At 32.4% G+C, this 16,439-nt stretch overlaps 1 protein-coding gene across 6 annotated transcripts in view; it reads right to left on the reverse strand.

Annotated features, from left to right (window-relative positions):
- Positions 1–16,439, reverse strand: part of FAM172A (family with sequence similarity 172 member A) — a 363,025-nt gene that overhangs the window by 173,080 nt on the left and 173,506 nt on the right. For all 6 annotated transcript variants that reach the window (XM_011378075.2, XM_011378053.2, XM_011378061.2 and 3 more), the window contains one exon: positions 6,452–6,571. In XM_011378075.2, the coding sequence (XP_011376377.1) occupies positions 6,452–6,571 (120 nt within the window). The remainder of the gene's footprint in view (positions 1–6,451; positions 6,572–16,439) is intronic.

Genomic DNA, 16,439 nt, shown 5'->3' on the forward strand with positions numbered 1-16,439 from the left:
TACTTAAAGGTGAAATAATGAATGCTTTTCTCTTAAGATCAGGAACAAAAGAAGGTCCACTCTAGCTACTTCTAGTCATCATTGTACTGGAAAGGACAATTAGGCACTTCCCCACTCCACAAAAAAGGCAAGATTATATGGTCTTAAACATAGGAAATCTTAAAGAATTTACCAAAAAAAGCACTAGAACTAATAAATGATTTCAGTAAGGTTGCAGGATACAAGACCAATATATAAAAATCACATTTCTACACACTAGCAATGAACAGTCTGAAAATAAAATTAAGAAAACAAATTCATTTAGAATAGCCTCGAAAAGAATAAAATGCTTAGAAATGGTTTAATAAATGTAAGACTTGTACATTGAAAACTATAAAACATTTTTAAAAGATCTAAATAAATAAAAAGGAAGTCCATATGCATGGATCAAAACACAATATTATTAAGATATCAATACTCTTCAAACTGATTTACAGATTTAATTCCAAAGTCCTAGCTTCCTTTTTTGCAGAAACTGACAAACTGATCCTAAAATTCAGATGGAAATATATGTAGAATAGAAAAAAATCTTCAGAAAGAACAAAGTTGGAGGATCCACCCTTCCCGATTTCAAAACTTACTGGAAAGCTACAGTAATCAAACTGGTGTGGTGCTCGTGTAGGGACAGGACTATATACCAACGGAATAAAACTGAGTCCAGAAGCAAGCCCTTATATCTACAGTCAAGGGTACTGACACAAATGGAAGGGGAAGGAATAGTCTTTTCAACAAATAGTGCTGAGACAATGGAATATCCATGTATAAAAGAATTAAGTTGGACCTGAACTTCATACAGTGTACGAAAATTAACTCAAGTGGCAAAAACAAAATCTGTATAAATTGGACTTCATAAAAATTAAAAAAAAAACAACAACAAACTTCTGTACTTCAAAGGACACCATCAAGAAAGTGAAAAAATAACCCACAGAATGGGTGAATATATCTGCAAACCATGTATCCGATAAGGGACTGGTATCCAGAATATAACAACTCTTACAGCTCCATAGTAAAATGATGATGCAAGTAGAAATGAATAAAGGATTGTAATATGGACTTTCTTTTGGGGTCCATATGTTCTAAGATTAGATAGTGGTGATGGTTGTATAATTCTGTGAATATACTAAAAACCACTGAGTTGTACACGTTAAAAAATAAATTTTAAAGTATGTGATTGATTATATCTCAACAAAACTCAACAAATCTCAATTATATCTCAATAAAGATATATATTATATTTCAAAATATTTTTATAAAGTTAAAAAATGGAAACAAGCAAAAGTGAGTTAATTATTAATTAAAAAGTAATGATAAACTCATGATTGGGGATGAAGTGGAAAGTTTCCTAGACTGATTCCATATGATGCCACATAACATTATGAGGATGCAATTACATCTCGGTTTATAATAATTTTCCTCTTTGATTGAGAAGACTATACTTTGAAGACTGAGTGATAGAGAAGCAATCTTCTCAGTCAGCTTGACAGCTGGAGACATCATCAGAGAGGAGACTATACGAGACTAACCAAAAGGGTAATACTGTGTAATGTGAAAGAACTGATTAGGCAGATTAGTCAATATTCAAATGGAGGGTAGGAAGAATGAATAAATTTAATTAGTAAAAAAGTTATTGTTAATGCTTATTCTATATATCAGTCAATTAATTGTGCAGATATTTAAGGCTGCTCAGGTTGTATCATATACTGCTCTCAAATTTGGGGTAAGGAGAATAAGGGCAATATAATATTTAGAGATATAAGATAAATTAAAAAAGCAAATTAGCATGTACTAAAGTTTAAAACCGTGAAACATATTAATACTATAAAAAAATGAGTTAACTAGAAATACTTTATGAAAAAAATCTAGTCAGGAGAGAAATTTGTATCATGTAGGCAGCCAATTCAGAAATTCAACTTATATTACAAATGGTTAAGTTTATTTTTGGTGAATTACCTACATTTCAAAGTAGGTTTGTAAGAAGCATTTTTGGCCTGAATTATTTCGATACTATTATGGCTCAATTTTTATTTGGTTTATCACTCCCCGCTCCCCGCCCCATCCCATTCTACCTTTCCTAATTCTTTTAGACTCATTCCATTTTCTCTTCTATATAAATCCAAATCTTGCTCTAGGCAATTTTAAAAGATCAACTCAGAGTAGACTGAGGTTGAGTGTCCTCATAGAGTTACCTCCAAAAAATAGTCCCCTATCAGCTGCTGAAGGTCAGCTTAGGCTGCCTGGAGGCTAGGGAGCCCAGCATGGAACAATGGCAGGAAAATAGAGTCCCCTTCATTCCTTAATTCACATGCAAGTGAGGTGCCAATCAAGTGCTGACAAGCATGGAGAAACCAAAATCAAAAGTCGGTAGAGATATATTTTCAAAAGGAACAGTTTTCACACATTTCTAAGTGATGTTTTTAATGGTGGTTGTGCATATACCATTAATAACATGAAAAAGGAAATTAATTAGAAAATACTAATTTCATATCAGATGAGGTGATTTCAATAAACTAATGAAATATTTGTTACAATTGTTTAATGTGTTTTATAAAATATACCGACCCTCAATTTAACTAAGGATAAGAAATTTGAATGCAAACTGATTTATTGAGCACTGCAAATAGAAAAAGTAAGTTGAGATTAGAAACTGGGCCTTGACAGGAAAAGCTAATTAATTTCCAAATAAAAGAAAATTTTAAGGTTGCTTGATTTTGTCAAATTATCACCTAGAAAGACGAGACCAAAGCACTATGAAATGACCAACAATGGAAGAAATGGAATCACCTCATCAAAGTGGCTGGTGAAAGAGATGGTGAAAAAACTTAAAACTGTACTGTTTTTTAAGGACGATTAATTTCTAACAAATGAAGTCAAAATTTAAATAACCAATACAAGGCAAAAGTAAGCTGCATTACTTGTAGATGTCTTCCTAAATGAATTTGGCAAATGCATTTTGATTATGACTATCAATTCTATCCCTGTATAAAACAATTTAGAACACAGAAATGCAAGGCTTTGCAAATGATGGTTTAATAAGAGTAACTTTATATACTGACATTATTTTTTATATTGGCATTATTTTAAATACACAGAAAAGATAGCACAGGGCAGATATATTACTTTAAAAAGCTGATTATCAATTCATAAAATAAATAGTTCTTCCTTTTTGCCTCTAATGACTGAATGCTGGAACTGCTACAGAGCTGTTGTATCAACTTCTATTTTTACTAGGATCACAGAGAGTTTGGAGAATTGGAAACTTGAGCTGCTACCATATGATGAAAATAAAAGCAGTGAAAGGCATATTTTTAGTATTACTTTTCTCTTTATTGTAGTAAACTAGATACTGTTTTTATAAGGTTAGATCTGATAAGGTTCTACAATTTACTACCATAAAATTAACATTGGTTTTGAAAATAAATCTCTTGACTATAATGTATTCTTCAGGAGAAATTCAATACTTCCAGGTAGAATAAAATCATAAATTACGTTCTCAGTTTTCAAAAATAACTAGTAAAATATAAAAGCTCTACAACTATTTTGAGCTCTAAAAGTAATTTGTTTTCAGGTCTCTCTATTAGCAGCACATTTAATTTTAAACTACAATTATAAACAATTTTAATTTAGGAAATGGTGATACATTTTAGAATATGTCTTAACTGGTACCCATTTTTTCAAACAAAAGCACTATAAGTATTTGCAAGTATTATTGAAACTGTATTATCCACACAGTTTACATTTAAAGTAAATTTTCTTAAAATTTATGACCTAAAATAAAAGAATGTGCATTTGTATGAGAATGATAGAAAAACAATCTCTAAGCATTCAAACATAATGTTACAAATTAGGACTATTCTGTTTTGTGTGTGTGTGTGTGTGTGTGTGTGTGTGTGTGTGCGTGCATAGAGATTTTAATCAGGAGCACAATTTTATGACAACTTTTAAAAAGTTAAACTTTTCTGAAATCCAAAGGATTTAACAGCTGATATGTATAATGTACTATTGAGACAACGAACCTAAACCATAATTTAAGATTTTCACAATTTACTTTCTTATAAAGTTAATATTAAAATTTTGAATGCAAATAAAACAATTTCATATATTATACTTATGATGAAAAATCCTGAGAGAATATTTGTCAATATTTTAAACATTATGACTTTTCCCCTAAGAATATTGGGAAGACTAGGTTAAGAATATAATTCTGCTTTAGGCAAAACCAAAATGTTTAAAAATATTTCAATTTTTTTTTGTTTCTTCATCAATGCTATGTTTTAAAAACTCTTGAAATTAAGTAGAAATAATGGACTTATATATATTAATCAAGCTGTGGCAAAATTTATGGTAAAATTCATCAGTGTACAATGATATTTGTTGAGAGGAATCCATACTATTAGGTCAGGAACCACTTTTTCTTTAGTTGCAACCATCTGTACATCCCATTGTATACCTCCATCAAAGTTACCTCACAAAAAGTAGCAAATATAGGAAGTTGAGATGATTGCCATTAATATTTTAAAACCTAAACAAGGTATGTTACATGAAATAGACTTCTCAGGCCTGGTGTTGCCTGACAGATATGTGATGTGCCAGTGGTTATATTATATTCCTCCTCCCATGCATGCACCTCCTGCAGAGATAGCAGACTACAGAAGCTGACCCTTACTGAGACCATCTTGTCTCTCTGACAAAGCTCCTTTTTAACTTCTTACTTACTGGTTACTTCCTGCGATGGAGAAAAACTTTAGCTCAGCTTGTGATAATTTCACAGGCCCTGAGGACCCTGACCCTAATAGCCTCAAGGTCAGAAGTCAAGTCTTGTTCTGAAACATCTGTGTGCTTTATATTAAAGTTGAACAAAAGTGGAGAAATATCCACCAGTGTGTGACAAGAAGGACAGGCAAAATAGGACTGACACACTGGTCATCTGTTATTCTGGCATCTTAAGTTCACTTTAAAAATTGTCCAAAATTCACTTAAATTACACATTTGATGTACAACAGATTTTTAAAAACTGTCTTAAAGTGAAAAAAAAAAAAGAGAATTTGTTTTATAGAAATCTGAAATTAGATTAGTTTCATAGGCTTTCAGATATATTTTAAGTTATTACTGCTAGTGTCAATGAAATTTCATGCTTAAGTAACTTTAATGGCTTGCAAAAAACATAAGCTACATTTATAAAAACTATATATATGTGTATGTGTGTATATATATCTGTATATATCTATATCTGTAAGGTTAAAAGAACTATTTAAAAGACAACATTCACATTTTAGAAAGTATGTCATACTCGTATGTTAGCTATCTGTAAATATCCATTATATATTATAATAAATTCAGCAGTTAGAAGTACTTGAAATCATTTCTAAAGAGTGAAATCAATTTAAGAAATTAATGATTTAACTTATTTTTGATCTTAAGAGAACATGAGCATTTGTAAATTTAGGTCAGCAAAATTATTCTCAGGTGTCACCATCAGTTTTATATCTAAATTATGTGGGTAAGCAATAAGGTATGGGGAAGCTGAAAAGGCCATCGGAATATATTTAACTTCCAACGAAAAGAGAAATACATAGCAAAGTTTAGAAACATAAAAATTAGACAATCAATGCTGTGCCTGCTTTTAATGCCCACTTTAGATTATTTGGATTTAAAAGTGTCAAATGCATTTTAATCCAATTAATCATTTCATTATAGCACTGGTATCTCCCTGTGATTAAGGGGTTATGAATATGGAGGCACAAATTCTTCACAGTGCATTGTTAGTACTGATTATATTTCATATCATTCATATTGGCACAAGGTATGGTACTTGCAGTATTACATATAATACAGACAAAATTCAGAAATCTTGACAATTTTTTCTATCATGTATCTATTATATTAACTCCAAGAATCATATTATTTTGAAATGCAAAGATTTTTTAGCCAAGCCATGAGTTCTGCTTAGAAACAGTTTAATAGAAGCTTTCTGGTATTTTTAATACTAATTATACAGATTCTGACCAAGTATTAAGGCGTAGAGATAAAAGTCAGGCAAAGATTATCAAAATATTCCTGACTATTCAAAAGGATCTCCTGAAATTTTTAACACTTAACAGATAATATATGCTTCAATGGTGTACATATAAAACAGCAAACATAAGTATCATAAACTGTATGGAAACTGGGGCTATAATGTAGAATAAAAAAAGTAATATGTAAATAAGGAACAGGCAAAAAGCTTTCGGGTTAGCATTTAAAAGCTTTGCCAGAATAAAAGAAGTTTATTCTTTTTAAACATCATAAAATTATTTACTCAAAATACATGATTTTCAATCTTTATAAAATAATTTAAAGATACCAACAAAAATAGAATGAAGGAGATAAACCTATAAGAAGTTTGGGAATTAAAAAGGGTTAAATGTGCACTTACCAGTTCAACAAAAGCAAGTCCTCCATAGCTGTGAGCAACAAAAAATACATTCTCAGCTGCAGACCTGGCTATAAAATGGTCCCACACATAGATCGCATGTTCTTCAGGAGAACCATTTTCCTATTAAAAAAAACAAACAAATATTATGTATTACATACTGTATCTAATTACTATCATAGTAATCAAAAATTAAATTTTTATGCTTATGTAGCATAAAAAATAAGGTAGTTATAGCTTATTCAAAATAACAATACAAAAGAACTATATTGAAAATTCAAATTAGAGAATAAATTAGTATTAAATTATTAGAAAATTACTGCTAATTTAACTGCTACTATAATCTGAAACAAAATATTTAAAATAACACATTTTTGAGGAAAAATTGCATTCTGCATATAGCTGATATTAAAATATATCTAAGTACATCAGAATTGTATAGCAGAAAATTATAGTGTTCTTATGATATAGTATAATGCTAAAAAATTCAGATGATTTCTATATGTGTATCTGAAAATATTTATATTATACATATATCTAAATTATTTGATTTATAAAATTTTAACTATCTCTGTATCCTGAAAATAAGCAGAAAATTAGCAACAAGTATTTTCTATTTATATTATTTAAAAATATATCTTTTTTTCTAAAAGAATTTTCTATACAAATCTTATTATGAGACATAAACTCAGGGTCTTTTACATTTCTCCTAAATTCCTAAACCTTAATAAATGTATGCATTTTGCTTTAATTTCAAAAGTGCTATAATAACTTCATTTTGTTGTGTTTATTTCTATAGCTGGCACATATTGTAATAAAACCTGGATAATGTGAAACATAAATAAAAAACCCCAAAGAGCTAAATAATACCAATTAAAAAACAAACTGCTAAAAATTAAAACAGATCATGAAAATGTTTTGTATGAATACTTCTTGGAAGCTTTAACACCAAAAGACTAAATTCCCTAAGAATGTCATGATATTATACAATGAAATTTCCATCTCAGAAATTTTATACTATCATATTAAGGTCCATATGAATGGATTCACTTGCCACAAAGAAGCTCGTGTTCCCTAATGTCTGTCTCCCCTTAAATTTCCAAAGCTCTAGACACAAGGTCATTTCCTTCTGTATGTCCCACAGCTAGTTCAAACTCAACTAATTCAACGCTCTGCTAAAAATTCCTCTACAAACCCATGTCATTGTTTTTACCCCTCATCTCCAACTGAAATCTGAACATCATCTCTTATTTCTCTCTCCCTCAAACTCCACCTATAGTCAATCATTAAAGTGCTGTTAATTCTGTCCCCGACTATCTCTTAAATCCAGCCACTTCTCACCACTCTCATTTGCTCTAGCTTAGCTCATGCCGCCATCATTTAACATGTGGATGATGGCAAGAGTCTCCAGCCCATTTTCCCTGCTTCTAGAATTGCCCATTTATATACTTTCTCTCTAATTCTGTAGTGAGAACAACCTGTCAAAAATCCAAACATGATCATGTTTCCACATCACTCACTTCCTGCTTAGAGCCCTTCAAAGCTTCTTCACTGACCTCAGGATCAAGTTCGAACTCAGTAAGACATCGAGTCCATTCATGATCTACCTTCTGTCTCAAACTGTATCTGTCACCACGGCCCTGAAAAATACAATGAGCCAAAAGACACCCTCTCCCCATCATGAGAGATCACGGAGAATGCTCTCTGTGTTCCAACTGCAGGGAACATCTTGCTTTAACCTAATTGTGTCATGCTTTTTTTGTCTATTTCTTTTGTTTGGAAAGTGACCCCTGTGTGCTGTGCTCTCACTTCACCCACCACCTTCACCTGCATAATTCCTACTTATCTTCAAAACTCAAATGAGACATCACCTTCTATGGAAAGTCTTCCTGATCATCCCCAAGGCTAGGTAATGTCCTACAACAATGTCTTGTGCCTGCACAACATTATTGCGCTACATGATTTCTATGGCGATTGCTTGTTAGATTATCAAATTCTTGAGGCCAAGAGCTGTGTCTTGTTCATGAAATCTTAGAGTAACAAATAAATAATGAAAATGCAACATTTATCTTCAGGATGACTACTTACAACCTTGTAGTCATATACTAAAATACAAATATATTTTCAAAGATAACTATTAGTAACATAAATATGAAATTACCCACACTTAAAGTATACAAAATAAATATAATAAGTGGAAGGAAATCAATAAAGGGCATTTTTGGCTTTAATAATTTAGCTTTCATTAGTTTTATTAGTTTAAAAAGTAGGAAAATGGTTATCATAAAAATCATGATAGTGGTTAACTCTAAAGAAGAGAGACCGAGTTGTAATTGGGAAATACAGTTCTAGTGGCTGGCAGTGTTTCATTTCTTAACTAGGGTGGTGGTTACACAGTGTGTTCTTTATAGTTATAGTTAAACTGACATACATATTTAGTGCTTTTCTGTATACATGCCTAGAGTGACCATAGAATTTACTGTACAAACCTTTGAGAGTAAAGAAGAGTATTATTGTGGCAGTTGTAGTGGGCGAACAGGTCTAAATGGGACTATGCAGAGAAAACTCAGACACCTGGTCACCCTAGTTTTATTTCACAATGAAGGAAATGTAAAAACAAAACAGAAAGACAGATATCAGTTTCTACCTGCTGATAGTTGGCAGAACAATCTTAAATACATGTTATGGTCCTAAACATTCTTCTATATATGGAGAGAATAAAAAAATATAGGAGATTAGATTACTGTTCCCATTAGGCTCTGTGCTGGAAGTGGAGGTGTAAGGATGATAAGAAGTAAGCCACGATCCTGGTCTTTTAATGTGTTTGCATAAAGATATAAGGAGCAGTAGTGTGTATTTATTTCTGACAGACTGTCTTGACACCAAATCTAACATGCCCATTATAAATCCATATGATCTGAACTCAGTGAGGTCCTCCTCGCTTTCTTCTCACAGTCGCCAATTCTTTCTTTATACTGTTGAGATCCTATCTGTCCCATCCTTCTCATTCCCACCTCAAGCTGGGTTCTTGTATAATAGATTCTTAACTAGTCTCATTTCTTCTAGTCTTTACTCTGTTTCCAGATCAATCTTCCTGAAGACCAGCTCTGACTGACCACTCTCCTGCCTGAAAGGTCATTTACTGAAAGGGTTCCCATTGCCTATAAAATAAGTGGCACTTCTTAGCTAACATCTTTTCAGCCTTCTTTCTCACTATTTCCAGGGAGCTTATTTAGGCTCTAGGAAAGTCTGGTTTACACATTAATAGTCTGAAAGTCAAGAGGAAACTCTATCATGGAATTTAATCTGGGATCTCTTATCTGATGCAGCTCAGATAAGACAAAACCAAAAGGCAGAGGTAGCATGTTCAGTAATCCATATATGAAGTGATAAAGACTATAAATACTACTCAGGGTGATAGCAGAATAAATGGAAAGGAACGGAGAGAATGAGTCATTACAAGGGAAGAATTAGCAAAACTTTGTGACTCATAGGATATGTGAAACTGCCAACCAGGCCCAAATGACCTATCTATGACTAAAGGAGAGCTAAGAACCAACAGTTCTTTCTACTAATCACATATAAAGACTTCTGTTTTTAGAGATTAGTATTGTATCTGAGTCGTTTTGTCCATGCTTTGTGGAGACAATATGTGTTAACAGTGACTTGTCATGTAGGAAAAAAGAAACCTCAAGTATCCATGTGTCCTGACTACTTAAATATCTTCAGTCTGACTTGAAGGTCATCAAATTATTCTTTTGTTTTAGATTTTGAAACCAAATATTCTAAAAAGTGAGACCCAATTGAAAAAAAAATGTCTACAGTACCCCCATAGGGGTCAGCTATAAGCATGACTAAACAATTACACAAGACTATTTAGGCCACACGACATCCATTGGCCCAAAGAGATAAGTAGTAATGACAGTTTGCCATCAGGGCAGCACCAGATATTCCTTTTCAGTGGGAGCCTTGCAGCAGTTCCTGTAGCAGACCATATAGCCTTCCAGGAGTTACTCTCTTTGGCCATAGGGTGCTAGCTCAGGAGTGAGGGAATCAGATTCGCCTTGGGCAGATGCACGAGTCATACTGACTTAAAAGTCTTATACCCAATACTTGCAAGAACTTCATAAGCATGGCTTCCAGGGTTCCTGCCTGTAAGGGACATGCCCAATTACAAGAATTACTACCATGGGGAAGATCAAAGCTATGGTATTTATAGTTTATTATCTCCTTCTAATCCAGAAGCAGTTTACCATAGGCAATGTTGCCTAGCAACCATCCACCTAGAGTGAATACTATGGTATGCTTCCCAGAACCTCTTTTAGTTATATGGTACTCATTTCCTGAGCTGTGCCATTTTTGGCACTTGATAGCTTTAACTCTCCAGGAATGGCTCACAGGCAAAAAAAAAAAAAAAAAAAAAAAAAAAAAAAAAAAAAAATCTATCTTGCCTAAAGTTATAATCCCACTTCTCAGGCAACATACATCCAATGACTGGTTAAGATGATGTGGATCTATAAAGACCTTATCTCTTGCCTCAAGGCAGGACATCTCTGAAGAGCCATCCCAGATCCAGAGATCGCCACAGATTTAGATGAGGCCTTTGCTGTAACTATACTGCAGTTCAGCTCCTCCAGATTCTTTTTTCTCTCTCCCCTGTGGGTACTGATCCCAAAAGAACTCCCCAACAAACTTCCTGCATCGAACTTCAGAATCTGTTACCTGGGAAACACAACCTAAGACACCATCTTATCAGTCTTCCAGTGACATAGAGCTAGAAAGTTAATTGAAAGTCAGATTCTCATGCAGATGGGGAAAGGATTTTGCTAACCTTTGACCCACATCATCCTACAAGAAATACGTAGAAAGTATTTATACCTATTTACATGTATTATTATCCTGCCTTTGTTAAAACTGCAAAATTTTGTAGGCTCAAGTTTACCTGTTAGCTCTACTATTAGCCATGATAGTTCAAATGGAATCTTGCACTATTTCAATTATTCTTCTCAATCTTTAATCTGACATGTCACTTCTCCTTCCTTTTAGAATATAAGCAATTTGAAGAAAGATACACTTTTAGATTCAAACTATATATACAAGGCATGCTATAGGCATTTAATAAATGACTAAGAATGCTAGGGCTATCGGCAACAATACTGTTGACAAAATATGAAGTGCGTTTCAAAATCCAAGTCAAAGAAGCTTAAACTCCGTTTCAGGAATCTAGCTTCTAATAATCTGGAATGTGGCAAATGACTGAAGCTCAAAGATGTTTATCACTGTCTCACTTATAACAGCAAACATCTGGATAAAGCTTAAATGTCCAATAACGCAGAAATAAATATTTAAGTAAATTACACTTTATCTAAGGAAATGTTATATAGTTATTCAATGAATTTACAAAGTAATACATGCATTTCATCTAATTTTATATGTGCTACAATTTTCACTATGTTGAAAGGCTTGAAAAAGACTAGAAGGAATCAAATAAAAATGTTAAAAAGCAGCTGAGCTGTCTATGGATTATGGGATTATGAATATTTTCAATTTTTAGCTTCTTTACATTTTTCTGAACGTTCCAAAATTTCTACAAAGTGCATGCTTTTTTAATAAAATAAGCAAACAATAAAAAAAATCAGAAATTCTACTGAATGATTACTGCTGGCTTCTTGGGGAGAATCAGTATCTGAGCCAGGTCTTTACGCCTTCATATCTCACAAATTTTAGATCTGGTCTAAACCACCACGTATTTACAAGCAGAAAATTGAAAAAGTTGTTTCAAATAGGTTTAAGAATAAGAATTGATCGCTGAAAGTTTCATAACAACTGAAGAAACAGAAAAACCAAAAAAATTAGAAGAGCACATAGAGCACAATAATCTGAGACGATTGTTACCCAGCAACATGAGAGCAGTGGTGCATGGTAACTGACAGGAACAATAGTGATCCCAAACCATCAAAAGAAAGTTAATGATGCTATGTGAATTCCATTTTTTGAAGGACTGGTGACATACAATTAAATAGTTTTATTCAAAATATTATTTTAAAAAATAGGTAATAAAGATAAACCTTAGCTATAAAAAACTTGGCTTTCATTATGTGACTATTTCCCAAGGCTTTCACAGAATGATGGCTTTTTATTATCCAGTGTTTAAGAGAGCCGCATCTCCATCATTTTAAGATGTAATAAATTCTGCCAAATATTTACTTCCTCCTACAACAGTTGAGTATAATAATGATAGCACAGGAATTAATATACCTGAAGTAGTTTTTAATATAGATTTCTGACACTGAATTACTAAAACCCCAGTCTTATAAATGAGGTGATGCTATTCCAAGGTAAATTTGTGTCATTCCAACCCGCAGCCCACATTATGTCCACAATCATTGTACATTTATAAACCATAATCTGGAGGATATATATTATAGCATTGTATTTTGAGACCAAACAGATTTTAATAGGAAAGACTTTCCAATATGAATTAATTACAGAAATGCAAACATACTAAATCTACTCTACAGGTTTCTCCATGAATTTCACATTAGAGTGCATTTTGTATTGAGTAACTTCAAGCTGGGTGATTTTAGAATTTGCAAAAGCGCAAAGTGCATGAAAGAAAGGAAGTAGATACATTAATTACAGTTTGTTGGTGGCAGAATGCATAGGATATTTACACTGTGGAATTCGGCTGTATTCAGAGTACAGGTTGAATTTCCTGATGTACTCTTGCCATCATTAATTGTTAAATGCCAAACAGAAGTGATGCAATAACCAAAGCCTTATCAACTATGCCAGATTCTACTACCTAGGCATTGCAAGGTCTGCATTTATGATGGACTACCTGAGCTGATAACACATGGAATTATCTAAACAACATTTGCATATTTGTGTAATTATTTTCTAAGGTTAATTAGCTCCTGTAAAGCATTTCGCCCTTTGAGACTGCTTACGGTGACAGGTTCACATATTTTCTGAACCACTGCCAAATTTGACAGGTTTTTCTTTGGCTAACCTGTTGCTACAAAGTTATAAAATAAGTGCATCTATAATATATACTTTAAACTTATAACTGATTTTAGGAAAAGCAAAATGAAAATTTAATGAATTTAAAAGTTTTTAAAATGCTTAATTTTAAAATCAAAACTTCAAAATTATTTTATTTTACTTCTTATAAATCTTTCTGTGATTGTATTGGTAAGTATAACAACTAAGAAAATTTGTGAATAAAAAAATCCACCATTTTTTACTTTAAACTTTAAACTCTCACATACTTATGTCACTAATTTCAATTGTATCACATATGTCAACCCCCACGCCAACACACACTGCCTCACCAGCTGCCCTTAGTACTACTACCGACTTGCTGTTCACGCTGGAGACATTGACTGGAGAAAAAACACTAATAAAAATCTATATAATTTTATGACAAAATTTACAAATCAAAGTTATTTCTTTTAAAAAGCTAAGACTTTTCATTAGGTAAAATACAGCTCAATAAAATCCAAATGGGAGGCAGATATCCAAGTCAGATAGATTTATGAGGATACAAAAATGTAAGTTACCATCTTGCTCCTAACCAATCCACAGGTATAAGATGAAAGAAAATTTATATTTTTAGGAACTGGCCAGTAGGGTATCCTTCCAGAAGAAATGAAACACAAGGACCATATGGCTCTAATCCAGAAAGGCATACACAACAAAAATTTATGCTTTAGCTTTAAACTTTTAGATTATTCTGTTAACTCTTTTATAAACAAACAAAATATAAATTATACATTAGTATAGAACAAAGCATTTATAAGAACAGTTATGCATAAAATATACTTTATAATGTCACATGGGATGTAATTTTTTATTTTAATCCAGTTAAATCATTTGGATTAAAAATTTGAGGTAGATAAGGGTAAAGGGGATCAAATATATGGTGATGGAAGAAAATTACTCTGGGTGGTGAACACACAATGCAATGTACATAGGATGTATTATTGAATTGCACATTTGAAACCTATATAATTTTATTAACCAATGTTGCCCCAATAAATCTAATAAAAATGTATCTTCTTTTTGGCATATCTGAAACATAGTATCTTTTTTAAAATATATGCATTTGTATTTAATGATGATTAGTATAGCATACATATAATGAAAACATCTTAAAAAATAAACATTATTTGGCCTCTAAATATTGACCATATGAAGTTACCAATACTAGATGTTTTTGACCTTAAAAATGGCAATTTCATAACCTTAAACAATGAAAATAGACAAAAGAATCCATAAACTAGAGATACCTTGAAACTATAAATTTTTCTCTACATTTTAGGTGTCAAAATATTGACAACCATCAAACTTGAAGACAAATTCAAAGTTATATTACCTGTCAATATTGCTATATTAATAAATTATAAATGGTTATGAACAGAACACATTCATAATGAATATAACTGACAGAGGATCAGGATTCAGAACCATATCAAACGTATTTGAATTTCACAGATATTTTAAACTTAATATGCGCTGATTAAGTAAACTAAAAGTAAACTCTGCACTGATTTCCCAATTCCCCATTATATTTTCTTCCTCCGGTCTTTCTCATCCAGTTAAGTGGTAACTCCATTCATTCAGTTGTTCAAGCCAAACATCAGGAAATCATCCTTGACATCTTCCTCTATCTCTTACATTTACCCAACTTAATTTACCTTCCAAAATATTTCTAGAATCCATAAACTCCTCTCAATTTCCACTCTATCTCAGCCTAAGGAATCACCATATCGTGCCCAGGACACTAATCACTTGGAATAGCTACATCTTTTCTGTAATTCAATCTTTACAATGACTATATGACATAGATATGCTAAACACCCCAATTTACAGAGATTCATTAATTTTCTCAAGGTCATATAGCCTGATAGATTGCAAACTAGTCTGGTTCCAGTATCTGAACTTCTATGCTATACTACCTAGTGTTTTAAATCATATGTTAAAGTGCTGTTAATAAATGGCTGTGAGATTGGGCTGACATAAAACTTTTTGTTTTTATCTGTTTGAATATAAAGTTTAAATAATTAATATAGGGTTTAATTAATAATTAATAAGAAGTTAGTAAAAAAATGGATAAGCAAATAATTATGGCCTGTTATTTACAGAAATGGTGATAAATGCTTTGTGATTGGGCCATAATTGCCACAAAACGAGTATAACCTGGAGTGGAAGGCAGACAGAGATTCTTAGATTCCAAAACTATGCTCCTGAGCATTTCCAACAAAATAAACACTGATGATCCCATTCACTTTAAGGAACTTTAGGCTTTCTTCTCTTAGTTCAATCTATAATGCAATCATAATATTGCTTCAACAGCACATACTGAGGCAAGCACAGATCTAAATACTTTTAACTCATTTAATCCTGACAACAATCCTATGAGGCAGGTACTATTATTATCCCCACAATCAGATGAACAAGCAAAGAATGATTAAGAAACTTATTAAAGAAAATTGCTAGTATATGGCAGGGCCAGAATTCAAACCTAGGTAGTCTGATCCCATAACTGTAATCCTGATTACCTTATACTGCACTGTTAACATCCTTCCCTGTATGTAAGCATAACTGAGGCTGCTGCTCTTTGTAGCAATGAACCAAACTGCTAAAGGTCTTTAGGAAAAAGAGACAAGTGTTGCTTATGTAGATAGCATGTACTGTGGGCCAGGTTCACATGAAAAACAACTTTGTAGAATGAAGCAGTTTGTTTTCTGAACGTTAAACATGTCATTCTTTATTTTTTAAATTACAATTATTGGGGTGACACTGGTCAATAAAATGTCGGTCTTTTTATCACTTAAGAATATATACAGTAATGATTGTAATTTTACTGTACCCCAAACTCTCACCCCCACAAGACCGAAGCACTCATTCTCCCATCTGCTTTGAGCATTGACAGCTGATAGCTCTTGCAGCTAAGGATCCCCCAAACTCTTTTCTCCTGTTATTAATT

Source organism: Pteropus vampyrus, unplaced genomic scaffold, assembly GCF_000151845.1.
Source record: "Pteropus vampyrus isolate Shadow unplaced genomic scaffold, Pvam_2.0 Scaffold11, whole genome shotgun sequence".
In the NCBI taxonomy this organism is placed as follows: domain Eukaryota; kingdom Metazoa; phylum Chordata; class Mammalia; order Chiroptera; family Pteropodidae; genus Pteropus; species Pteropus vampyrus.